At 48.8% G+C, this 27404-nt stretch overlaps 1 protein-coding gene across 1 annotated transcript in view; it reads left to right on the forward strand.

The window, feature by feature from the left end:
* Positions 1 to 27404, forward strand: part of LOC140406652 (low-density lipoprotein receptor-related protein 1-like) — a 1475832-nt gene that overhangs the window by 809922 nt on the left and 638506 nt on the right. The window contains exons 30-34 of the mRNA XM_072494659.1: positions 9474 to 9608; positions 9698 to 9827; positions 23590 to 23716; positions 23879 to 24030; positions 24286 to 24410. Coding sequence (XP_072350760.1) covers positions 9474 to 9608; positions 9698 to 9827; positions 23590 to 23716; positions 23879 to 24030; positions 24286 to 24410 — 669 coding nt within the window. The remainder of the gene's footprint in view (positions 1 to 9473; positions 9609 to 9697; positions 9828 to 23589; positions 23717 to 23878; positions 24031 to 24285; positions 24411 to 27404) is intronic.

Below are 27404 nucleotides of genomic sequence, written 5' to 3' on the forward strand. Positions count from 1 at the left end.
TTTGTCAGAGAGAGGTCATGCCTAACAAATTTGATTGAATTTTTTGACCATGTGACCAAGTGTGTAGATGAGGTTAGTGCACTTGATGTAGTTTGAATGGATTTCCACAAGAAAGCAAATGCACATGGGATAGAGGGTAAGTTGTTAAGCGGGTTTCAAAATTGGCTTAGCTGTAGGAGGCAGAGGGCGATGACATGGCTATTTTAGTGACTGGAAGCCAGTGTCCAGTGGCATACCACAGGGATCTGTGCTGGGTCCCCTATTGTTGTCACTCATATAAACGACATTTGGGGAGGTAGAATCTGTTTGCGGATGACACCAAGATTGGCCAGGTGGTGAACAATGAGGTTGAGTGTCTTTGGTTACAGGAAGATATAGACGGGATGATCAAATGGGCAGAAACGTGGTTGATGAAATTTAATCCTGAAAAGTGTGAGGTGATGCACTTTAGATTGGAAGGAGTAATTTGACAAGGAAGTATTCAATGAATGGCCTGACACTGGGACTTTCCATGGAACAAAGGGTCCTTGGAGTATTTATCCTAGATTTCTGAAGGCAGAAGGGCAGGTTAACAGGGTGGTGAAAAAGAAATATGGGACACTGGCCTTTATCAATTGAGGCATAGATTACAAAAGCAGAAAGGACATGTTGGAGTTGTATGGAACTTTAGTGAGGTCACATCTAGAGGACTACGTGTAATTCTGGTCGCCACATTATAGGGAGGATGTGAGTTCACTGGAGGGGGTGCACAGGTGATTCACCAGGATATTGCCTGGGATGGAAAATTTAAGTTATGAAGAGAGGTTTGATAGGCTTTAGTTGTTTTCACTGGAGCAGTGAAGACTGATGGGCGACTTGATTGAGGTGTACAAGATTATGAGGGGCATGGGCAGGGTGAATAGGGTTGAAGGGGCAGTTACGAGGGGACACACGTTCAAGTGAGGCGCAGGAGGTTTAGGCGGGATTTGAGGAAAAACATTTTTAATCAGAGCGTGGTGGCGGTCTGGACTGCACTGCCTGGGATGGTGATAGAGCCGAATTGCCTCACATCCTTTAAAAAGTGTCTGGATGAGCACTTGGCATGTCTTAACATTCAAGGTTATGGGAAAATTGCTGGCAAATGGGGTTAGGTAGGCAGGTCAGGTGTCTTTCACGCGTCGGTGCAGACTCGATGGGCCAAAGGGCTTTTCCACTGTATTATTCTGTGATCTGTGGTCCTGTGAACTGAGGGCAAAAATCTACCGGCCAGGCCCCGTCGGAATCAGGGCACGATGCAGCCGGTGATCGCAGGAGAGGCCTCTTACAGTATTTATTCAGCTCGCTGTGCCCCGCGCAATCTAACGGGATCTCGTGAGACATCACGATCTGGATTTTGCCCACAGTAGGCAGGGCCCAGATCCGGCTAATCTGCATTTTGAAGTGTTGCAGTCAGACACACTTTAATACGCATTCGCTGGAGTTCCTCAATGTGCAGGAACTAACACCCTTGCCTTGGAGACCTCACGCGAGTGCCAGTTAGTACTGGCCTCTACAAACGGGGACCGGGCGTAAAGGCACTTGGGGGTGTGGAACTCACCCAGGGGATCAGGGGCCCTTGGATGGCTGGAATATGGGCAGGGGGTTACCCTGGCACCCCAATGCAATACCAGCCTGGCAATACCAGCCTGGCACCTTGGAAATGCCACCTGCATACTTTGGCAGTGCCACCTGGCTGTCATCCTGCACCACTAGGGTGCCCAGGTGGCACTGTTAGCCTGTCAGGATCTCTGACAGGGTGTCAGATTGGCAGTGTTACCTGGATGTCATCCTGGCACTGCCAGGGTACCAGGATGGCAGAGCCAAGGTGCCTGGGTTGCATTTTGTCTGTGGCAGAGATCAGGCCCGGGGTGCATTGCCCTTCTTATTTGGGGTGTTGGAGCTCGATGGCCTTATACAGTAATAATCGCTTATTGTCACAAATAGGCTTCAATTAAGTTACTGTGATAAGCACCTAGTCGCCACATTCCGGCACCTGTTCAGGGAGGCCGGTACTGGAATTGAACCCGCTCTGCTGACTTGTTCTGCATTAAAAGCCAGCTGTTTGGCCCACTGTGCTAAACCAGCCCCAGTCGGGGCATTGGAAAGGCTGGGGAGTCTCCTGATCAATGATCAATCTTCCTGCACTGGCAAGCGGAGTTCCTCAGTGTAGGAAATCAAGCGAAGTGCCGCCTCGGCAGGCCATTCCCCACTGAGGCCCTGAAATAAAACAGAGTCCCATTACATAGCGGAGTCTTTCTCGATGCTGCGAGTGCCGGGAAACACCTGGCAAATCTCGCTCAACACGGGAATCTGTTTCATTTCTGATAGACCGTGTCCTGAAATATCAGAAAGGAACTGTTTAAAAAGTGTATTCATTATTTGCTTCACTTCACTTACTTGTGGTTGTTGAAGAAATTATTATTGTATCTCGGAATGTGTAGGTCAGGTCAATTAAAAAATATATGTTATTTAGACAGTTGTTTGGTCGTACACAACTCGAATAATGCTGAAAAGAGAGACATGTTGCCAAAGCTCTTCATCTTACACTCACCAGGGCAAATGCAAGAATGCCAAATTTCAAATATTCACCACCATTTATTACACAGGAATAAAAAGAGCACTGATTGGTTGGTAAGGCAACCCTGGTTGGCCAAGGCCTTGCCAAGGAGAAATTAACAAGGGGCTAGAGGTTCCGAACACCTAGTTTATTTAAAAAAGGTGCATATTGCTTTTGTTGGCAGAGAATGAGTCCATGCATGTGAATGTGTGACATTTCTAACAAGCATAAATGAGCCACATTGCAAACTATATTTAGTAATTATCAATCTGTGGAATTTTTTCATGAAATGGAGAATTGACCATCCACAAATATATATATTTTTTATGCCAATGAGATGGTTCAGTAAGAATTGACCTAGTTTGTAAAAAATTAAATGACATCTTATTCAACAAGACTTGATCCTACAAGATTATCATGTAAGCAGGGGAAGGCATATCTAAATGCAATGCTTTTAAGTGATTCCCACCTGCAAAGACTTCAACAGCACATTGTATGGAGGAACAAAGAATCAGTAACAGCAACACTGGATTCCCGCATTTAATTGAGTACATGTGGATGCCAAACATTTCACAGAAGAATGACACCAACGGCTCGCAGTTTTTCTGTAATTACAACCACACAATCCTAGCTTTTCACTTCATTTTGCTTGCAGTTGTTTGAAGAAATGATTATTGTACCTCAGACTGTGTAGTTCAGGTCAGAAGGTAACAGCCATGATATTGACAGGGACAGGTTTATAATAGTCTTGTAAGGTGGAATTTTAGTTGTGTGGTAAACCACTGTTGTACCTATATTAGAGGATGTACGGTAAACCTGCACTACAGGTTCGCCTGTAGCCCCTGCCTGCTGGCTCTGCCCAGGAGGTGGGGTATAAATATGCGTATCCTCCAGCTCGCAGCCATTTCGGCAGCTGTTGTGGGAGGCCACACATCTGATAGCAATAAAGCCTCAGTTTGGATTCAACTATCATCTTTAGTCCAAATGATCGTTCCTCAATTTATTGCTATCAGTTTCGAAGGATGGACCTCCGTATTAAACCGGATCGCCTGCAGCTGGATCCGCAATCAAGCGACGCCAGAAAGGACTTCCAGCACTGGCTAGTTTGCTTCGAAGCATATATCAACGCGGCACCAACCCCTGTTCCGGAGGCTCAGAAGATCCAGCTTTTATATTCCAGGTTGAGCTCCAAAGTCTTCCCACTAATCCAGGATGCGCCTAACTACGCCAAAGCCATGACTCGACTCAAGGACCACTACGAGCAGAAGACGAACACGCTCTTCGCCAGGCACGTGCTCGCCACTCGCTCTCAGCTACTTGGTGAGTCCACAGAAGACTTCTGGAGGGCCCTAATCCCACTAGTCCGGGTCTGTGACTTCCAGGACGTCACGGCCAAGGAGCACTCAAGACCTCCTTATGCGGGATGCCTTTGTGACTGGAATTGGGTCAGATATCATACGCCAGCAGCTCCTAGAAGGGGCCACGCGCGACCTTGTAGAGACCAAAACGCCAGTGCTCTCCATGACGGTCGCCCTGCGCAACGTCCAGTCATACGCCCCCAACAGCGCGGCCCACCCCTCTTACGCTTCAAGGACCCCACAGACAGCCGCCCCAGCGGGGGCGCTGCCCACCCAATACGCCTGCGCTACACGCCAGCCAGTGAACCCCGGGGGGCCCCGATGCTATTTTTGCGGCCAGCAAAAGCATCCCCGCCAGGGCTGCCTGGCCAGCGCTGCCCTTTGTAAAGCCTGCGGGAAGAAGGGCCACTTCGCCGCGGTGTGCCAGGCCTGCTCAGTAGCCGCTATCCCCCCCCACCCCCCCTCCCGGTCACGGACAATGGGCACCGCCATCTCCTCCTCCCCCCCCAGACCACGTGTGACCAGTGGGCACCGGCATCTTCCCCTCCGCACAACACGTGCGTTTCATGGGTGCTGCCATCTTGTTCCGCCCCCGCAACGTGCGTTCCATGGGCGCTGCCATTTTGTAACCCTCAAGATCTTCGGGCGCCGCTATCTTGTCTACCCCTCAGCACATGGGCACCAGCGGCGTCCAGGACCGGAGCTCAACGGCCACCCCGTTACCCGACGACCAACCAAGGCTCGCCTCCATGTCAATTGACCAGTCTCGCCCACATAACCTGACCAACGCATCCACCAGCGTGAAAGTCGACGGCCCTGTCACCTCCTGCCTGCTGGACTCCGGAAGCACCGAAAGCTTCATACACCCGGATACGGTAAGGCGCTGCTCCCTCATGATATACCCCGCCAATCAAAAAATCTCTATGGCCTCAGGATCCCATTGCGTAGCGATCTGGGTGTACTGTACGGTCATGCTCACGGTCCAGGGCATAGAATTCCACGGCTTCCACCTCTACGTTCTCCCTAACCTCTGCGCTGCACTAATCCTCGGCCTGGATTTCCAGTGCAACCTCCAGAGCCGAACCCTGAAATTCGGCGGGCCCTTACCACCCCTTACTGTGTGCGGCCTCGCGACCCGAAAGGTCAACCCACCTTCCCTCTTTGCCAATCTAACTCCAATTGCAAACCCGTAACCACCAGGAGCAGACAGTACAGCACTCAGGACAAGACCTTCATCAGGTCCAAAGTCCAGCGGCTGCTTCGGGAAGGCATCATCGAGGCCAGCAACAGCCCCTGGAGAGCTCAAGAGGTAGTAGTTAAAACTGGGGAGAAGCACCGAATGGTCGTGGACTACAGCCAGACCATCAACCAGTACACGCAGCTCGATGCATACCCCCTCCCATGCATATCTGACATGGTTAACCAGATTGCACAGTACCGGGTCTTCTCAACGGTAGACCTGAAATCCGCCTACCACCAGCTCCCCATTCGTAAATCAGACCATCCATACATCGCCTTCGAGGCAGAAGGCCGCCTATACCACTTCCTTAGGGTCCCCTTCGGCGTCACTAACGGGGTCTCGGTCTTCCAAAGGGAGATGGACCGAATGGTCGACCAGTGCGAGTTGCGGGCCACCTTTCCGTGCCTAGACAACGTCACCATCTGCGGCCATGATCAGCAGGACCACAACGCCAACCTTGCTAAATTTCTCCACACCGCTAGTCCCCTAAACCTCACTTACAACAAGGAGAAGTGCGTGTTCAGCATGAACCGCTTAGCCATCCTCGGCTGTGTGGCCCAGAACGGAGTTCTGGGGCCTGATCCTGATCGCATGCACCCCTTCATGGAGCTCCCCCTCCCCCACTGCTCCAAGGCCCTCAAACGCTGCCTGGGGTTCTTTTCGTACTACACCCAGTGGGTCCCAAACTATGCGGATAAGGCCCGCCCACTCATAAAGTCCATTCACTTCCCCCTGACGGCTGAGGCCCAACAGGATCAGAGCTGATATTGCCAAGGCCACAATGCACGCTGTAGATGAAACATTGCCCTTCCAAGTAGAAAGCGATGCATCAGACGTCGCCCTTGCCGCCACCTTCAATCAGGCAGGCCCGTGGCAGTTTTTTCCCGCACCCTTCATGCCTCCGAAATGCGGCACTCATCCGTCGAAAAGAGGCCCAAGCTATCATTGAAGCTGTGTGGCATTGGAGGCATTACCTGGCCGGCAGGAGATTCACTCTCCTCACTGACCAATGCTCGGTAGCCTTCATGTTCAACAACACACAGCGGGGCAAGATCAAAAATGATAAAATCTTGCGATGGAGAATCGAGCTCTCCACATATAATGATGAGATTATGTATCGCCCTGGCAAACTCAACGAGCCCCTATCCCGAGTGCAGCACGGTAGCATGAAAATGAATGAAAATCGCTTATTGTCACAAGTAGGCTTCAAATGAAGTTACTTTGAAAAGCCTCTAGTCGCCACATTCTGGCGCCTGTTCGGGGAGGCTGTTACGGGAATTGAACCGTGCTGCTGGCCTGCCCTGGTCTGCTTTCAAAGCCAGCGATTTAGCCCTGTGCTAAACAGCCCCTGCTGTTGGGGCAGCACGGTAGCATGGTGGTTAGCACAATTGCTTCACAGCTCCAGGGTCCCAGGTTCGATTTCCGGCTTGGGTCACTGTCTGTGCGGAGTCTGCACATTCTCCCCGTGTGTGCGTGGGTTTCCTCCGGGTGCTCCGGTTTCCTCACACAGTCCAAAGATTTGCAGGTTAGGTGGATTGGCCATGCTAAATTGCCCTGAGTGACCAAAATTGCCCTTAGTGTTGGGTGGGGTTACTGGGGGATGGGGTGGAGGTGTGGGCTTGGGTAGGGTGCTCTTTTCAAGAGCCGGTGCAAACCCGATGGGCCGAATGGCCTCCTTCTGCACTGTAAATTCTGTGATCTATGTGCCAGCGCACAGGTAGACCGACTCCGGACCCTGCACAACAGCCTTTGTCACCCAGGAGTCACACGTCTGTACCACTTCATTAAGGCACAAAATCTGCCCTAATCCGTCGAGGAAGTAAGGACAATCACCAGGGACTGCCAAGTATGGGCAGAGTGCAAGCCGCACTTCTACCGGCAGATCCCCGCACGCCTGGTGAAGGCCTCCCGCCCCTTTGAACGCCTCAGCGTGGATTTCAAAGGGCCCCTCCCCTCCACCGATCGTCATACATATTTCCTCAGTGTGATCGACGAATACTCCCGGCAACCCCTTCGCCATCCCATGCCTCAACATGACGTCTGCCACCGTCATTAAAGCCCTCAGTTCGATCTTCACTCTGTTCGGTTTCCCCGCCTACATCCACAGTGACAGGGGATCCTCATTCATGAGTGATGAGCTTCGTCAGTTCCTGCTCAACAGGGGTATTGCCTCCAGCAGAACGACAAGCTACAACCCCGGGGGAAACGGACAGGTAGAAAGAGAGAATGGGACGGTATGGAGGGCCGTCCAGCTAGCCCTACCGTCCAGAAATCTCCCAGCCTCCCGCTGGCAGGAGGTCCTCCCTGATACACTCCATTCCATTTGCTCATTACTCTGCACTGCCACTAACAATACACCGCACAAATGTCTTTTTCCCTTCCCCAGGAAGTCCACAGGTCCAGGTGTCGCTCCCGACTTGGCTCACAGCTCCGGGAAACGTGCTTCTCCGTAAACATGTCCGACTCCACAAGGCGGACCCGTTGGTGGAGAGGGTGCACTTGCTCCACGCAAACTCCAGTATGCCTAAGTGGCGTTCCCCGACGGCCGCCAGGATACTGTCTCCCTCAGGGACCTGGCACCAGCAGATTCCACCCCCACACCACCCCTTCGCTCCTCGCGCCACCCTCCCCTCCCCCATCGCTCACAACAGCACCTCCTCCAGGACCGTCGGTTCCCCCCCACCTGTCCACGCCCGCCGATGAAGAGGATTTCGGCACGCTCCCGGAGTCACCTTCGACCAGGTCAGCACCAACATCGCCGACACCACTTTGTCGCTCCCAGAGGAACATCAAGGCCCCGGACCGGCTAAACTTCTGACCGGTCCACCGGACGTCAATGGACATTTGTTTGCTTTGTAAATATTATCTCATTATTGTATATAGTTATCCTCTACCCCCGCCGGACTCAATTTTTAACAGGGGGTGAATGTGGTAAACCACTGTTGTACCTATATTAGAGGATGTACGGTAGAACCTGCACTACAGGTTCGCCTGTATCCCCTGCCTGCTGGCTCCGCCCATGAGGCGGGGTATAAATATGCATGTCCTACAGCTCACAGCCATTTCGTCAGCTGCTGTGGGAGGCCACACATCTGATAGCAATAAAGCCTCAGTTTGGATTCAACTATCGTCTTTAGTCCAATTGATCGTGCCTCAAGTTGGATAACAATCCATATTATGCATCTTTTTCTACAGGCTTCCTGGGTGGAAACCTGGCTGATTGACAGACTATGTCCTCCGTTGAGTGGGGAGCACTCCAGAGATGGGAGGGTGTGGTGTGTGTGAGGTTGGGGAGGGGGGAGGGGAAGGGGGGGTGATGCAAGGAGCAGGTAGTGAGGCTGTTGTTGAGTTACTGCGAGAATAGGGTACAGAGTTCAATGTTAGAACCCGTGGAAGAGACAGGAGATGTGGAACCCACCTTGAGGAGGGGTGGGTTCTGATCCCCTATCCCAGGTGGGTCCTTGCGTGCAGTGCAAGATGGTTGGGGCATAGGCGTCTGGATAGCTTGGTGGGCTGGAAGGAAACACTCCTGCTCCTTCGTGTGTAGATATCAGTGCTGCAGGGTAACATTTTTTTAAACTGAAGCTGTCCTCACCGCTTGGATGCTGCCCAGGAATAATCAACTTTGTGAGAAGACATTTATGGACTTCAGAGGCGTATCCATGCCAACTCACTCTCAGTCTTATGTCTTACAGCCTACTGCTGGCCCATTCTTAGCTCCCTCCCCAGCCTCCCCAGAATTTACTCCACCCCCAACGATTTCCTACTCACTGGTTGAATCCATATGTAAGTTGTCTGAATTTTCACCATCTGTAAACAGTGATGGAGCATCCTTTTATCTCCTATAGTCCATTGATAAAAATTCAAATAAGGCGTAAACCTAAAACTGGCTCAAACCTCCTGACTGTGACCTTGCCAATCTTCAGGTCAAAGTTGAAAATCCCAGCATGGTGTTTGCTCTGGGTTATTATCCAGTTGGCCCCGTTGGAAATGTGTACATACGTATGTGTGTATAGTTTGGACAAAGACATAATGAAGCTTGACGGTGCTGTTAATGTACATTGCTTGCACTTTTATGCATGGGCTCCTACATGAAGAATAAAATCTGATTTAGACAGCAGCTGACCTGTGAAATCCATGCCTGACAGGCGGGACAAAGAAAATCAGTGTGAAACTGAGGAAGAGCATACAATAAAAAGTTAATCTCGAAGACTAAACCTTTGTGTTACGATTTGATTGGTGAAACATCCTGGAAAATTAGTGACCTTTTGAAATTTCAATTATCAAATTTTAATTGCAGCGAACGATACCATTTATTGGACAGATATGGGAAGAAGTACAATTAGCAGAGCTAAACGAGACCAGACCTGGAGAGATGATATCATTACAAATGGCCTTGGACGGGTTGAAGGCATAGCAGTTGATTGGATAGCTGGTACGAGATTTTCTGTCTATTTTTCAATTACTTACTAATGTTGTAGCTTGATGGAACATTAACATTTATCTCTTCTACATCTTTCTCAGGTAATATATACTGGTCAGATTATGGCTTCAATATAATCGAAGTTGCAAGATTTAATGGCTCCTTTCGCTATGTGGTCATATCCCAAGGGCTTGATCAGCCACGTGCAATTGCCGTCCATCCAGAGAAAGGGTAAACCAGCTTTTTTTTTTCAATGAAAAAAAGATCTTGATGGTCATATTCAGTGGGGTTTTTTCATTTCGATCAACTAAAATATTTTCACATTCTCGCCTGTTCCCTTCAGCTGAGCGATGTCAGTCTCAATTTTTCATTGCCACTTCTAAGTTCACAACTGAAAGCTTCTGAGTAGTCAGTTTCAGTAATAAAGGATACCTTGATGATATAATGGATTGAACTAGATGCTTGACGCGGTCCTGTTTTGTTCTAAATGGTGTGAAAAATCTAAAACAATATAAATACTAAATTGACATGGAAAGCTTCAATGACCCATGAGTCCCATTTCATATTTCTGAGAAATATATTTCTGTCTTCGATTCGACATTGCACAATTTGTGTTCCATTTTCATCACAAATCTTAATGCTCAGTTTAAATAATTCCGAAAAAGGAATTGGGAGCTATTGAGGAAAACATTTTATGAGCGGCATTGAAAATTTCCTTCCCCATTTCTTCCACTTTTACTGCTTCACCTCCCACTCTTTCTCTGGGTCGAATTTTCATTCCCAGGAGGGATCCTAAGACCTTTTGGGTCCCAACCCTCAGGACACACCTAGCGCTATCTTTTAATGGAAAAGCCAATTAAAGGCCAGGGAACAGTCTCAATCCAGGCCAGCAGTTTGGTTGCCGAGGCTCAGGCACAGTGGGTGGCCCTCCAGCATTCAGAGATCAGCAGCTGCCTTATTGGCTGGCGGGGCTCGCCTGCCGCCACCCCCGAAACCTCCCATCCTCGCCTACCGCCACCCCCGAAACCTCCCATTCAGACCCCCCCGGTGCAAACTGATGGTTATCACAGATTGGTGCCCATACCGAGGCACCCTCCAGCCTCAAATGCTGCCTCCACTGCCTCCATACCCTCAAGGCCGACACCAGCACTGGGCTCACGGAGTACCTGACTGGAGAGAATGGCAGACGCGCTGTCAACAATGACCCTAAGCTCGTTCCCTGACAAGAAGTTGCCTCTATTTCCTCCCATACCGACCCTTTCCTCACTACTCATTTCCTGACCATAACAATGTTCGCTGCCCAGTAGTAATTCATTATATTTGGCAATGCCTACCCCGCTCCCTCGCCGCCGCTCCAAAAAGTTCTTTTGACCCACGGGGTCTTCCCCACCCACACAAACTCCGAGATCAATGCGCTGACCGTTTAAAAGAATGACATTGGGGCAAAGATCGGGACCCTTAATCTGCTGTAGTGCCCTTAAAGGGACAATCACCACAAATCACCAAAGTTTTCCTGCCCAACTCCATTGCCATTGGCATGAGACTGGAGGGCTCAAATGTAATAATAATAATCACAAGTAGGCTTACATTAACACTGCAATGAAGTTACTCTGAAAAGCCCTTAGTCACCACATTCTGGTGCCTGTTCGGGTACAAGGAGGGAAAATTCAGAATGTACAAATTACCTAACAGCACGTATTTCGGGACTTGTGAGAGGAAACTGGAGTACCCGGAGGAAACCCACGCAGACACGGGGAAAACGTGCAGACTCCGCACAGGCAGTGACCCAAGCCGGGAGAGGACGGCAATCTCAGGCCTCGTCCATGGGGGGACCAGTTGCGAGCGAGAATAGAACATTTTGCGTTCCAGCCAAAACTCCATTCACTCTCAGCAGCACCAGCAAATCCTAGCCGCCAACGAGGATGGAAGATATCGCCCAGAGATTTTCAAAGCGAAATTTAACCTGTAAATATTTCACATGACATTGGTTTCACTTGATCTCTGTGTGCACCATTGAGACTAGTTTCGTAAGAGAACTAAATGTGTTGGCAAGCCACTGGTTGGCCTCCACTGATGGTTGCTGGGCAGTTAGTGATATTTCCTTTATTGTGGAAGAAGCATCTGTATTTTCCAAGCTCCAGGGCAGTGTAACATGGGGTAGCACACAGATGTGCTGGGGATCCCTTTAGAGGTTCACAGGTAAGATTTACACAGCAGTTGTCTGGGAAGTGCAAATTTCCGTTCGGTAATTGCCCTACCCTGAGAACCATATGAAAAATCAATTGAAATTGCAAACTTGAGATGGTTCCAGTTTCATCAATGATTCCTTTGATAATGTTAGAGTTAAAGCCACTTCAAGCTTCTGGGTACTTATTGTTCAGATTCACACCGGGCCCTGTGGGGTTTCATCAATGATTCCTTTGATCATGTTAGAGTTAAAGCCACCTCAAGCTTCTGGGTACTTATTGTTCAGATTCACACCGGGCCCTTGGGGAACCCCTCCACAAACCGAACCCCCCTGGAACTCTTCCCCACCGCCCAATCCCTCACAACCCTTGACTACCACTTCCCCGCCCCCATGTGAACTCCCCACCCCACAGAATAACCCCCAAGGGATTCCCCATTATGTAGGATTACCCCACCCCCTTGGAATTACACACCCGACGGAACTCCGCAGCATTCATAGGACCATAAGAACAAAAGTCATCGGAGCAGAATTAGGTCACTCGGCCCATCGAGTCTGCTCTTCCAGTCAATCATGGCTGATATTTTTCTCATTCCCATTTTCCTGCTTTCTCCCCATAACCCTTGATCCCTTATTAATCAAGAACCTATCTATCTCTGTCTTAAAGACACTCAGTGATTTGGCCTCTACAACCTTCTGCGGAAAAGAGTTCCACAGATTCACCACCCTCTGGTTGAAGATATTCCTCCTCATCTCTGTTTTAAAGAATCATCCCTTTAATCAGAGATAGTGTCATTTGGTTCTAGATTTTCCTGTAAGCGGAAACATCCTCTCCGCATCCACTCTATCCAGGCCTCGCAGTATCCTATCAGTTTCAATAAGATGTCCCCTCATTCTTCTAATCTCCAACAAGTACAGATCCAGAGTCCTCAACTGTCCCTCATACAATAATCTCTTCATTCTGGGGATCACTCTTGTGAACCTTCTCTGGACCCTTTCCAAGGCCAGCATGTCCTTCCTTAGATATAGGGCTCAAAACTGCTCACAATACTCCAAATGGGGTCTGACCAGAGCCTGATACAGCCTCAGAAGTACATCCCTGGTCTTATATTCTAGCCCTTTTGACATGGATGCGAACACAGCATTTGCCTTCCTAACTACAAACTGAACCTACACGTTAACCATAGGAGAATCGTGAACAAGGACTCCCAAGTCCCTTTTTGCTCCTGATTTCCGAAGCATTTCCCCATTTAGAAAATAATCTCTGCCTCCATTCCTCACCAAAATGTATAACCTCACACTTTTCCACATTGTATTTCATCTGCCAATTCATTGCCCACTCTCCTGGCCTGTCCAAATCCTTCTGAAGCCCCCCCTGCTTCCTCAATACTTCCTGTCCCTCTACAGATCTTTGTATCATCTGCAAACATAGCAACAGGGCCTTCAGTTCCTTCTTCCAGATCATTAATGTATATTGTGAAAAGTTGTGGTCCCAGCACAGACCCCTGAGGAACACCACTAGTCACCAGCTGCCATCCTGAAAAAGACCCCTTTATCCCCACTCTCTGCCTTCTACCAGTCAGCCAATCCTATACCCATGCCAGGATCTTACCCTTAACACCATGGGCTTTTAACTTATTTAACAGTCTCCTATGCAGCATCTTGTCAAAGGCATTCTGGAAATTGAAATATATCAGGTCCATTGGTTCTCTTTGTTTAACGTTCTTGTTACCTCCTCAAAGAACTCTTACAGATTTGTCAGACATGACCACCCTTTGACAAAGGCGTACTGACTCAGTCCTATCATGCACTTCCAATTACACCGTGATCTCGGGCGGGATTCTCCTCTACCTGGCAGGGCGGGCCGTACCAGTGCCGAGGAGTGGCGTGAACCACTCCAGCGTCGGGCTGTCTGGAAGGTGTGGAATCCTCCGCATCTTCAGGGGCTTGGCCGACGCCGGCGGGGTTGGTGCCGCGCCAGCTGGCACAGAAGGGCTTGGTGCCACGCCAACCGGCGCCGAAGGGCCTCCGCTGGCTGGCGCGAGTTGCCGCATGCGTAGGAGCGCCAGCGCGTGCTGGCGTCATCCCAGCGCATGAGCATGGGGGTTCTTCTCCCCGCCGGCCATGGCGGAAGTTGACAGCAGCCAGCACAGAGGGAAAGAGTGCCCCCACGGCACAGGTCCGCCCGCGATTCGGTGGGCCCCGATCGCAGGCCAGGCCACCGTGTGGGCACCCCGCGGGGCCAGTTCCCCCCACGTCCCCCCCGTGGACTCTGCAGGCCGCCCGCAGAGCCAGGTCCCGCCGGTACGGAACTGGTTTGATTTACGCCAGCAGGGCCGGCCGAAAACGGGCGGCCGCTCGGCCCATCACAGGGCGGAGAATCGCCGGGGGGATCGCTGCTAATGGCCGCCGATGGGCGCGGCGCAATTCCTGCCCCCGCCAAAACCCCGGCGCCGGAGAATTTGGCAGCCGGCGTCGGGGCGGTATTCACGCCGCCCCCCGGCGATTCTCCGACCCGGCGGTGGGTCTGAGAATCCCGCCCCTCATCTTTAATAATGCGCTTTAAGATCTTACCAATGACTGAAGTCCGGCTAATTGGCCAATAATTTCCCGTCTTCTACCTCCCTTCCTTCTTAAACAGCGGTGTTACATTAGCCAATTTCCAGTCGTCTGGGACTCTTCTTACCTCCATTGATTCCTGAAAGATTACCACCAATGCCTCCACAATCTCCTCAGCTAGCTCCTTTAGAACCCTGGGTGTAGTCCATCCAGTCCAGGTGATTTATCCACCTTCAGACTTTTCAGTTTCCCCAGAACCTTCTCCTTAGTGATGGCCACTGCACTTACCTCTGCCCCCTGCTTCTCCTGGAGCTCTGACATCCCACTGGTGTCTTCCACTGTGAAGACTGATGCAAAGTAACTATTCAGTTCCTCTGCCATTTAAAACATAGAACATAGAACGATACAGCGCAGTACAGGCCCTTCGGCCCACGATGTTGCACCGAAGCAAAAGCCATCTAACCTACACTATGCCATTATCATCCATATGCTTATCCAATAAACTTTTAAATGCCCTCAATGTTGGCGAGTTCACTACTGTTGCCGGTAGGGCATTCCACGGCCGCACCACTCTTTGCGTAAAGAACCTACCTCTGACCTCTGTCCTATATCTATTACCCCTCAGTTTAAAGCTATGTCCCCTCGTGCCAGCCATTTCCATCCGCGGGAGAAGGCTCTCACTGTCCACCCTATCTAACCCCCTGATCATTTTGTATGCCTCTATTAAGTCTCCTCTTAACCTTCTTCTCTCCAACGAAAACAACCTCAAGTCCATCAGCCTTTCCTCATAAGATTTTCCCTCCATACCAGGCAACATCCTGGTAAATCTCCTCTGTACCCGCTCCAAAGCCTCCACGTCCTTCCTATAATGCGGTGACCAGAACTGTACGCAATACTCCAAATGCGGCCGTACCAGAGTTTTGTACAGTTGCAACATGACCTCCTGACTCCGGAACTCAATCCCTCTACCAATAAAGGCCAACACTCCATAGGCCTTCTTCACAACCCTATCAACCTGGGTGGCAACTTTCAGGGATCTGTTGTATTGTTTTTTAATTTTATATTTTTTTAAGGCGGGAACAGGAAGTTCGACCAGTGGACTTCTGGGAAGTCCCTCACCAATAAATTCTGGTGGAGAGGAAACCCGAGACACTACACGTGTAGTGTCTCCCACCCGCCCTCCTCCTCTAACCTAATAATAAAACCCATTGGTGTGAGGTAAGTACCATATTGTATGATTATTATTTTTTTTTTTTAAATTAAAATTTAGTTGTTAGCCAGATCTTGGTTGAAAGTTAGAGGGATGGCAGGGAAGGGAGTGCAATGTTCCTCCTGCAGGATGTTTGAGGTGAGGGATGCCGTTAGTGTCCCTGCTGATTTTACCTGCAGGAGGTGCTGCCATCTCCAGCTCCTCCAAGACCGAGTTAGGGAACTGGAGCTGGAGTTGGAAGAACTTCGGATCATTCGGGAGGCAGAGGGGGTCATAGATAGCAGCTTCAGGGAATTAGTTACACCAAAGATTGGAGATAGATGGGTAACTGTAAGAGGGACTGGGAAGAAGCAGTCAGTGCAGGGATCCCCTGCGGTCGTTCCCCTGAGAAACAAGTATACCGCTTTGGATACTTGTGGGGGGGACGACTTACCAGGGGTAAGCCATGGGGTACGGGCCTCTGGCACGGAGTCTGTCCCTGTTGCTCAGAAGGGAAGGGGGGAGAGGGGCAGAGCATTAGTAATTGGGGACTCGATAGTCAGGGGCACAGATAGGAGATTTTGTGGGAGCGTGAGAGACTCACGTTTGGTATGTTGCCTCCCAGGTGCAAGGGTACGTGATGTCTCGGATCGTGTTTTCCGGGTCCTTAAGGGGGAGGGGGAGCAGCCCCAAGTCGTGGTCCACATTGGCACTAACGACATAGGTAGGAAAGGGGACCGGATGTCAGGCAGGCTTTCAGGGAGCTAGGATGGAAGCTCAGAACTAGAACAAACAGAGTTTTTATCTCTGGGTTGTTGCCCGTGCCACGTGATAATGAGATGAGGAATAGGGAGGGAGAGCAATTAAACACGTGGCCACAGGGATGGTGCAGGCGGGAGGGATTCAGATTTCTGGATAACTGGGGCCCTTTCTGGGGAAGGTGGGACCTCTACAGACAGGATGGTCTACATCTGAACCTGAGGGGCACAAATATCCTGGGGGGGGAGATTTGTTAGTGCTCTCTGGGGGGGTTAAACTAATGCAGCAGGGGCATGGGAACCTGGATTGTAGTTTTAGGGTACGGGAGAATGAGAGTATAGAGGTCAGGAGCACAGATTTGACGTCGCAGGAGGGGGCCAGTGTGCAGGTAGGTGGTTTGAAGTGTGTCTACTTCAATGCCAGGAGTATACGAAACAAGGTAGGGGAACTGGCAGCATGGGTTGGTACCTGGGACTTCGATGTTGTGGCCATTTCGGAGACATGGATAGAGCAGGGACAGGAATGGATGTTGCAGGTTCCGGGGTTTAGGTGTTTTAGTAAGCTCAGAGAAGGAGGCAAAAGAGGGGGAGGTGTGTCGCTGCTAGTCAAGAGCAGTATTATGGTGGCGGAGAGGATGCTAGATGGGGACTCTTCTTCCGAGGTAGTATGGGCTGAAGTTAGAAACAGGAAAGGAGAGGTCACCCTGTTGGGAGTTTTCTATAGGCCTCCAAATAGTTCTAGGGATGTAGAGGAAAGGATGGCGAGGATGATCCTGGATAAGAGCGAAAGTAACAGGGTAGTTATTATGGGAGACTTTAACTTTCCAAATATTGACTGGAAAAGATATAGTTCGAGTACATTAGATGGGTCGTTTTTTGTACAGTGTGTGCAGGAGGGTTTCCTGACACAATATGTTGACAGGCCAACAAGAGGCGAGGCCACGTTGGATTTGGTTTTGGGTAATGAACCTGGCCAGGTGTTGGATTTGGAGGTAGGAGAGCACTTTGGGGACAGTGACCACAATTCGGTGACGTTTACGCTAGTGATGGAAAGGGATAAGTATACACCGCAGGGCAAGGGTTATAGCTGGGGGAAGGGCAATTATGATGCCATTAGACGTGACTTGGGGGGGATAGGTTGGAGAAGTAGACTGCAAGTGTTGGGCACACTGGATAAGTGGAGCTTGTTCAAGGATCAGCTACTGCGTGTTCTTGATAGGTACGTACCGGTCAGGCAGGGAGGAAGGCGTCGAGCGAGGGAACCGTGGTTTACCAAAGAAGTGGAATCTCTTGTTAAGAGGAAGAAGGAGGCCTATGTGAAGATGAGGTATGAAATTTCAGTTGGGGCGATGGATAGTTACAAGGTAGCAAGGAAGGATCTAAAGAGAGAGCTAAGACGAGCAAGGAGGGGACATGAGAAGTATTTGGCAGGTAGGATCAAGGAAAACCCAAAAGCTTTCTATCGGTATGTCAGGAATAAGCGAATGACTAGGGAAAGAGTAGGACCAGTCAAGGGCATGGATGGGAAGTTGTGTGTGGAGTCTGAAGAGATAGGCGAGATACTAAATGAATATTTTTTGTCAGTATTCGCTCAGGAAAAAGATAATGTTGTGGAGGAGAATGCTGAGACCCAGGCTATTAGAATAGATGGCATTGAGGTACGTAGGGAAGAGGTGTTGGCAATTCTGGACAGGCTGAAAATAGATAAGTCCCCGGGGCCTGATGGGATTTATCCTAGGATTCTCTGGGAGGCCAGGGAAGAGATTGCTGGACCTTTGGCTTTGATTTTTATGTCATCATTGGCTACAGGAATAGTGCCAGAGGACTGGAGGATAGCAAATGTGGTCCCTTTGTTCAAAAAGGGGAGCAGAGACAACCCTGGCAACTATAGACCGGTGAGCCTCATGTCTGTAGTGGGTAAAGTCTTGGAGGGGATTATAAGAGACAAGATTTATAATCATCTAGATAGGAATAATATGATCAGGGATAGTCAGCATGGTTTTGTAAAGGGTAGGTCATGCTTCACAAAACTTATCGAGTTCTTTGAGAAGGTGACTGAACAGGTAGACGAGGGTAGAGCAGTTGATGTGGTGTATATGGATTTCAGTAAAGCGTTTGATAAGGTTCCCCACGGTAGGCTATTGCAGAAAATTCTATTCTCTATTTCCCCTTCAATTATGACACCTTCTAAGCTAACGCTCTGGTTCCCACCCCCCTGCCATGCTAGCTTAAATCCTCCAGAGTGACTCTTGCAAATTTCCCAGCCAGGATATTGGTGCCCCTCCAGTTTAGATGCAACCCGTCCTTCATGTACAGGACCCACGTGCCCCGGAAGAGATCACAATAGTCCAGAAATCTGAAACCCTCCCCCATACACCACCGGTTTAGTCACATATTTAGCTGAACTATCCTTCTATTTTAGCCTCACTGGCATGTGGCACAGGGAGGAATCCTGAGATGACCTCATTCAGGATTGCCTTCACCCCCAACCATAGAACTATCCCCACCAACCATGGGACTTCCCCACCTGAGGACCCTACCTCATCCCATTGAACCTCCCCCGAGGCTCGATTTCCAACTCAATTCCCACGACCCCCTCTTGGAGGCCCAACCCAACACCTTAATCCTGAGGTCCGACCTGGTCCAACACCGCCTGAGGCCTGACCTGATGATTTTATTTTCAATGGATTCAAAGCCCTGTAAGCACTCTGCCAACCAACCCCCTGAAAGGAACACACATTTGGACAGTGCAAACCCCAGCCACTAAACTCATCCACCATCCTCAGGGCACTAGACCCTTCTCACTTCCCACCTCCGTGCCCCTTATCACACTCCCTTACCTCACTTGGATTGCTCAATGCCCCGCACAAGCATGAACTAGGCGGTAATTAATAATAATTCTGCGTTGATAAGTATTCATGTTAGGCAAATGCACCACTGACTTAATCCCAGCATCCCAACCCGCCATTGATAAATCCAGATTTCCCATCCCATCGAATTAAGTCACCCTTCGAGCCATGTTTTCCACTCTTGCAGGCTCCATAAAATCCCCAGCCGTGTTCCAGACTTTGACCTTCCACTCATTCTTGCCAGGCAGGTGAGAGAGTCTGGTCGACCATGTTCAAATGAGTTTGTTTCTCACTCCAGTGACACCCAAGAATCCTACAACCTATCAAAATCAACCTCCAGCTGCTTATTTTAAAAATGAACCATCCTACTTTGATAATGACAAGATCTTTTTGGTGTTCCTGTTATGGGAGAGGCGCTTTCAGAACCCCAAAATGTATCATGGAGTTCAACCAACCTCACCCTTTAATGCTATTGTTGCTTTTCCGAGCACACGGCTTGTTCTCCAGGGGTGCGATTACAATTATGGACACGTGGGTTTTTAAACACAAAACAATGTTTATTCCATGAACTCAACTTAACCTCTTAAATAAGCATTGCATCTCTTAACACCCCTTACTTCAAAGATAACCCCGAAAATATTACAACACTAAATAATCCTTCAGTTATTCCTTTCAACATCCATGAGACTTAACACCTTTAAACAGAAACACATCAGGTTAAAGGCTTTACTATTATGAGTTTAAATCACCCAAATTATCCAGAGATAGTCTTTCATGGCAGAGATCACAGCAGATCCAGCTCACTGCAAACACAGGCACACCCCAAGCTCTTTTTCTCAAAACTGAAACTCAAAACTGCAAAATGGCTGATCTAAAGCCCAGCTCCACCCACACTCTGACATCACTGCATTTCTTAAAGGTACATTGCTTAAACATCCATTTCTTAAACGCACTCTCACATGACATTCCTTTGACTTGTCCTCTGTCGACCCTCACAGACTTTCTATGATCAGCCTCAGTATCTTGGCTTAGGCAGGTTCCCTGCATGATTACCACCCACCCTGAGGAGGCCGATGGGGGTGGGAGAGCGTGGTGTAATTAAGGGAGAAGATGGTGCTGCAGAAATTAATGTGCCTCCAGCAGTGGAGAGGGGCTAATTCTGTGGCAGCTGAACAGGAAGGCCAAATGAGTTGAAATTTTGGAGACAAAGGAATTTGATGCTGGAAGTGCCATTTATTGGGAGACTTGACTCTCATTGCATTCCGTGTAACAGCCTCCCCGAACAGGCACTGGAATGTGGCGACAAGGGGCTTTTCACAGTAACTTCATTTGAAGCCTACTTGTGACAATAAGCGATTTTCACTTTTTCACTTTCACTTATGTAACCTCCTGTTAGTTCTTCTTGCATTCAGCAGTGCTCTTGCTGTAATCATTAAGACTGTAATGGGTGACTCCATCATTAGTTTACATTTAAATATATTTGATCAGACATATTCCATAGCCACCATCACTTCCAGTAGAACATTCTGGGAGTGGTAAATATCTATAGAGATCCAGAAGAGTGCCTGCCCTTACCTGACGCAGATCCACATAAAATCTGATATGAAAGGAGTAGATTGTTTGGCCCTTCCCCCATCAAGGAGGAAACATTCTTTGTTACCTCCCCAGGGGAACGAATATTTCAAATTGAATGTCGTTCCTCTGGAATATTGCTTCTCTCTGAGCAGTAGTTTAGAAGTGGTGACAAACTGAATATTTAAGGTATGCAGCCTAGTTAATTTTCCAGGCACCTAGAGTCACTATTGCGCAATCATTTCAACAGGAAATGGCATTGTATGCATCTCAGCTATGGACCAATTTATTTTCCCAATAGAAAAGATCAAATTGGATGAATTTAGCAATACAGTGTTGAACGTGTCAATGCTCCAGGAGCAATATAAACCATATTGTATATCATGATCTGGGAGAGGGTTAATCACTCTATTGGCAAGCATAATTCAAATTGCGCAGAGGAGCACTGTCTAGGAACAGTTGCTAAATGAGCACCATCTTCTGGATTTCTTCATGTATTGCAAGATTTGAACCATAGAATTCTGAGAGTACAGAAGGAGGCTATTCGGCCCATCAAGTCCTCACCGACCATCTGAAAGAGCACCCTACCTAGGCGCACTCCCCCTATCCCCACAAACCGATCTAACCTGCACATCTTTGGACTGTGGGTGGAAACCGGAGAACCAGGAGGAAACCCACGCAGTCACGGGAAGAAGGCTCAAACTCCACACTGGCAGTCACCCAATGCTGAAATTGAACCAGGGGCCCTGGAGCTGTGAGGTAGCATTTGGTGGCACGGTGGTGCAGTGGTTAGCACTGCTATCTCACAATTCCAGAGTCCCTGGTTCAATTCCAACATCGGGTTACTTTCTCCCCGTGACTGTGTGGGTTTCCTCTGGGTGCTCCGGTTTCCTCCCACAGTCCAAGGATGTGCAGGTTAGGTGGATTGGCCGTGCTAAATTGCCCCTTGGTGTCCAAAAGGTTAGATGGGATTACTGGGTTACGGGGATAGGGTGGAGGCGTGGGCGCTCTTTCCAAGGGCAGGTGCCGACTTGATGGGCCGAATGGCCTCCTTCTGCATTGTAAATAATTCCTATGAAATGTAAATTATTGCTAAATAATCCAGATTATCAGACTATTGAATAAAGGCAAAGGCCTACAGCTAGATGTAATGCTCCCGTGTTGATGGGTTTGAGGGGGGAGAAAGGAAGGGGCTTGTTAAATCCAGTGAGTGATCTACCCATCATCAGTCCACCTGCCACGACCCCCACAGTATTACACTGCAGCAGGGGTGGTGCTATGCAAGCTATCCACAGTGGGATTTTAAGGCCTTTAAGTGAGCAATAAATGTCAACGATAATGCAGCTTATTTTATAATAAACTAAATTATGTACCCTCTAAAGTAAGTCTGAGTTGATACCTCCTAATTCACTTCCAACATAGTGGTATTTACAGCCTCAAAGGACTTGCAGCGCTAGTATTAGTAATGTCAATCTTCATAATTAAAAGCTATTTATTACAAAAAACAAAATTTGCGTTCTTCACTCAATGGCCATTGGGGCTGGCCATTCTGGCTGCATGGCTGAGAGCTGAGTGGGGTTGGCAGTGCAGGAATGGTTTTCTGGCTGCTTTGGGCTTGAACGAGAGCGTGACGAGGCCGTTAAATTGCGGGAGAGGCCAAAAATGAGAACTGCGCTGACCGCCGATCTGATTGCAATCTAGCCAGTCTGCTCATATTGGCGAAATCATGATCGAAATTCCTCCTCAACTCTGTTTTACAGGATCGTCCCTTTAGTCTGAGACTGTGTCCTCTGGTCCAGTTTTTCCTACAAGTGGAAACATTCTCTTCAGGTTCACTTTATCCAGGCCCCACAGTGTCCTGTAGATTTCAATAAGATCCCCCCTCATCCTTCTAAACTCCAACGAGTGCAGACTGAGTCCTCAACCGTTCCTCATACGACAAGCTCGTCATTCCAGGGATCATTCTCGTGAACCTCCTCTGGACCCTTTCCTTAGATATGGGGCCCAAAGCTGCTCACAATACTCCAAATGGGGTCTGACCAGATCCTTATACAGCCTCAGAGGTGCATTCCTGGTCTTGTATTCTAGCGCTCTCGACATGAATGTTCTCTTGCGAGGTGGGGGGGGGGGCACCCCGAATGGGCTGGCGCCGTCGGCTGCAGGTCCTGCCGGAGGATGGAAATGTAATCAATCTGGGAGGTATGGGTCAGTCTATATGGCATTATCAACTCATGTTTGACAGTTTATCTGTGTGGGGGCCAGTGGATCCTCCCCTCTGTGCCATATGCCGACCTCTACGGTGGTCACTGGTCTGTCCTCGATAGGCCGAATGGCCTCCTTCTGCACTGTAAATTCTATGACTCCATTGGCGGCAGTGGGTGCCCCGCAGGTCTGCATTCCCGAAACATGGGGCTGGCCATTCTGGCTGCATGGCTGAGAGCTGAGTGGGGTTGGCAGTGCAGGAATGGTTTAAGTGCTGCTCTCCCTTGTTAGCAGGGGGCTGGCGAGCGCAGTCCTCGCGAATCAGCCAATGGGACCATGATTTGTGGCGAGAACCGCGAGGGGCTGTGTAAGCTGGACCGATTAACATTTTATCGTGGTGGTGGCCTCGCCGGGCTGAGCGTAGGGAAGCTTGCAGCGGTACCCGCTCGCTACCACACTTCAAAATGTTCCATTAAATCGTGTCCAATGTTCTTGGCCTTAGTATCATTCCTGCAGTGTTGTTTACCCATAGCTTATGAAATCATACAGTGTGAGCAATGAACTACATTTATGCTTAAGACATGTTTTAATTTTGGATGGTAATGGTCCATAATCACACACATCAAAAAAAGGGAATTGTCTAATAACATCTGTTTTATTGTCAATCATTTTAACATAGGTTCATGTTCTGGGCAGAATGGGGACGGAAGCCTTGCATTGGTAGTGCACGGTTGGATGGATCAGAACAAATTGTCCTTGTGAGCTCCAACATTGCGTGGCCAAATGGAATATCAATTGACTATGAGGTTTGCTACCAAGTTTGCTCTGAAGAATATCTGTAATGTTTTCCTGCAATTACATTTTAATTATTTTTTTCCTTCTTTTTGAGCTCTATATTTTAAAATAATAATATGCTTGAACCACTCATGAAAAAGTCTGCTTATATTTATTATGCGATTGATCCGCAGGAAAATAAATTATATTGGTGTGATGCCCGGACAGACAAGATAGAAAGAATTGACCTTGAAACTGGTGAACACCGAGAGATTGTGCTGTCAGGCAACAACATGGATATGTTTTCAGTTGCAGTCTTTGGGGTTTACATCTTCTGGTCTGACAGGTAATTTATTTTCCCATAAGTGTTTAGGATTTAAAATGTTCTTGCACTGCCAGATTTCCTATCCATGTAGGATTAGCTCTTTCCGAGCAAGGTCACCATAAGAAGTCTGAATGGACATCATTTCCTGAAGTGAACCATTTCTGATATTGGAATTTGAACCACATAATTGTCGAAGGACTGGGTTTTGTGCCTGCTTTCGGTGGCAAGCCATTACTTTAATTAAATGATTCTGTTAATTAACTGAACTTTTGACAGGGCACACGCCAATGGATCCATCAAAAGAGGATACAAGAACAATGCTACAGATGCTATCACCGTGAGAACGCATCTTGGTGTCAACCTGAAGGGTGTGAAGATTTTCAACCGAGCCAGAGAAAAAGGTCAATTCATTGTTTTTTTTACTGCTTTGTGTGAGAGGCCCATGACATTGAACTTTGCAAGGTATTCTGTAACTGAATGAATTAGTTACCTAATTTTTGTGAATTTGGTAATGTGTTTGTAAACATTGACAAAAGAAATGTTATGTTGGGCAAAAATATGGCATTCTTTGGGGATTTTATCAGACAATATACTCTTCTCAGCTTACAATGCAATTAAATGAACTGCAAAAGGTACCTGGGTAATCCTCCAAGTGTAAATAATACGTCAAGGATGAACTCAGTCTTTATGTGGCTGACATTTCAATTCACCCAGTCTGTGAAATGAGTGTTACTGCATCTCCATCAGGCTGATAGGTCAGTTTGCTACAAACACATTTTCTTTTGAAAAAGTATATTTAACTGCTAGCATGATTAAAGAAGGTTGGCTTTCTAACGTTGATTCATGGTTTACTACTGTATCCTGAGTTATGGGCTACTGTCAGGTAATCCCAGTTGGAAATACAAGGTGAGCGAGAGAGGACAAAGTATAGTAGCATCAACCAAGGGAAAGGTGGAATTAATGGAAACATAGTGTAGTATAAATGACTGTGAAAATATAAAGCCTGAAAGAAAAACAGTATCTACAATTATGATTATTATCATAGATTCCCTACAAGGCAGAATGAGGCCATTCAGTCCATTGAGTCTACACCGAGCCTCTGAAAGAGTACCCTACCTAGGCCCACTCCCCCGCCATGGGGGCGATTCTCCAAAATCATAGAATCATAGAATTTACAGTACAGAAGGAGGCCATTCGGCCCATCGAGTCTGCACCGGCTCTTGGAAAGAGCACCCCACCCAAGCTCCACACTTCCACCCTATCCCCACAACCCAGCAACCCCACCCAATACTAAGGGCAATTTTAGACATTATGGGCAATTTATCATGGCCAATCCACCTAACCTGCACATCTTTGGACTGTGGGAGGAAACCGGAGCACCCGGAGGAAACCCACGCACACACGGGGAGAATGTGCAGACTCCGCACAGACAGTGACCCAAGCCGGGAATCGAACCTGGGACCCTGGAGTTGCGAAGCAAATGTGCTATCCACAATGCTACCGTGCTGCCCAAATGGAGACCAAATGTTCGCGCCGTCATGAAATGGGCCCTGGTACGACCGATTCTGTCCCCCACAGGGGGCCAGCACGGCATTGGAGTGGTTCACGCCGCTCCAGCCTCCCTTCCCAGCGCCAAATGGGCGCCGCGCCAACCCGCGCATGTGCAGTTGGGCCGCGCCAACCTGCGCATGCGTGGGGGACTTCTTCAGCGCGCCGGCCCCGACTCAAGATGGCGTCGGTGTTCAGGGGCCTGCCGTGCAACAAAGTAGGCCCGGGGGCGGGGGAGGGGGGCAAGAGGCCAGGCCCCATCGGAGGTCCCCCCCCCCCCCGGTGAAGGATCGCTTTTCCCCGCCCCACAGGCCGCCCCACGACCCTTCGCGCAGAGTTCCCGCCGGCAGCGACCAGGGGTGAACGGCGCCGGTGGGACTCTGTCTTATCCGCGCGGCCGCTCGGCCCATTCGGGCCGCCGATTCTAGTGGCCCGCGGCCGGCAAATGGCGCCAATTCTCCACACCTCGGAGAATCGCACGCAGGCGTCGGGGTGTCGGGGCTCGGTTGCGACGATTCTCCGGCCTGGCGCAGGGCTCGGAGAATCGCCCCCCCATATCTCTGTAACTCCATAACCCCATGTAACCTTTGGACATGAAAGGACAATTCAAAATCGCCAATCCACCTAACCTGCACATCTCTGGACGGTGGGAGGAAACCGGAGCACCCGGAAGAAATCTATGCAGGCACACGCAGAATGTGCGAACTCCACACAGACGTCATCCTAGGTTGGAATTGAACCCGGGTCCCCGGTACTGTGAGGCAGCAGTGCTAACCACTGTGCCACCATACCGCCCTCGATGGTCGCTATCCATACGAACACAGATTCTTCATATCTGTGTTAGTATGGGTAGTTCAGTGGTGGAGAACATTGGAGTACAAAGCGTTTACTAAGATGCATAAGGGGGATGAAAGCTGACACTAAGATGTCACAACATGATGAAAATTATAAGATTGGTTTTCTCTCTGCCTTCTCTGCACATGAACACTAGTCAGACATAGTACACCCTTGGACGAACAGGTTGACATTAAGTCTATCCCTACGAGCCTCAGGTGAAAGCATGATAAGCGATTGCTTCTGGAGAGAGCGCCAAGATTACAGAAAATGCAATAAAACCTGACTTGTCTTCACACAGTATGTGCTTCTCCTAGGTGCCGCTACATAATTGGAATTTTCTCGATATTTACAATATAAATTTCATGTCACAATTGCTTCGCAGCTCCAGGGGGAGGATTGAAATATTACACAAAGTGAAAAAGAATTCAACTTAAGACTTAAACAGCAATCTCTCCCCGTTGTGCCTCTACAGACAGTAAACTGAGATGGAAAAAAATCAGCTTTTAAAAAAACTTTTGAAAAATGTATCCCTTTCTTAGTTACAAAGCCAATGCGTACAGTAGACAGGGGAATCCGTTAATCCATCTCCTTTCTGGCTCCAAAAACAATTCAGTTTGAAATTAAATCCAATTCATCCTCCCCACAAGAGAAACATACAAGATCCAAGCAAAGGTCAGCTACTTGTCTGCAGATTGAACAGGACCACCAAGGTAGATGTAAAACTTTCCTTTGAAAGGCCCTTTGAGCCCCACAAGGCACGTCACAGTCACCATTGATTCAGATGTTTCCCCCTTCCTTCCTTCCGATGAGACCCACCCAAAACCTCCTCCTCACCTCTTACCTTGTAGATGATGCAGTCAAGACTTACCAATATTTCCCTGTTGGAAACTAGTCTGTGCTTTCATCTTGGCCTGTGGCAACATTTAAATGAGGTCTACATAATTAAAGTTCCTGGGTCTGAAATTTATACCAGTCAGATTATTTCACACTTGCCCAGTCACCATCTGCCC

Source organism: Scyliorhinus torazame, chromosome 2 (genome assembly GCF_047496885.1).
Source record: "Scyliorhinus torazame isolate Kashiwa2021f chromosome 2, sScyTor2.1, whole genome shotgun sequence".
Lineage (NCBI taxonomy): Eukaryota > Metazoa > Chordata > Chondrichthyes > Carcharhiniformes > Scyliorhinidae > Scyliorhinus > Scyliorhinus torazame.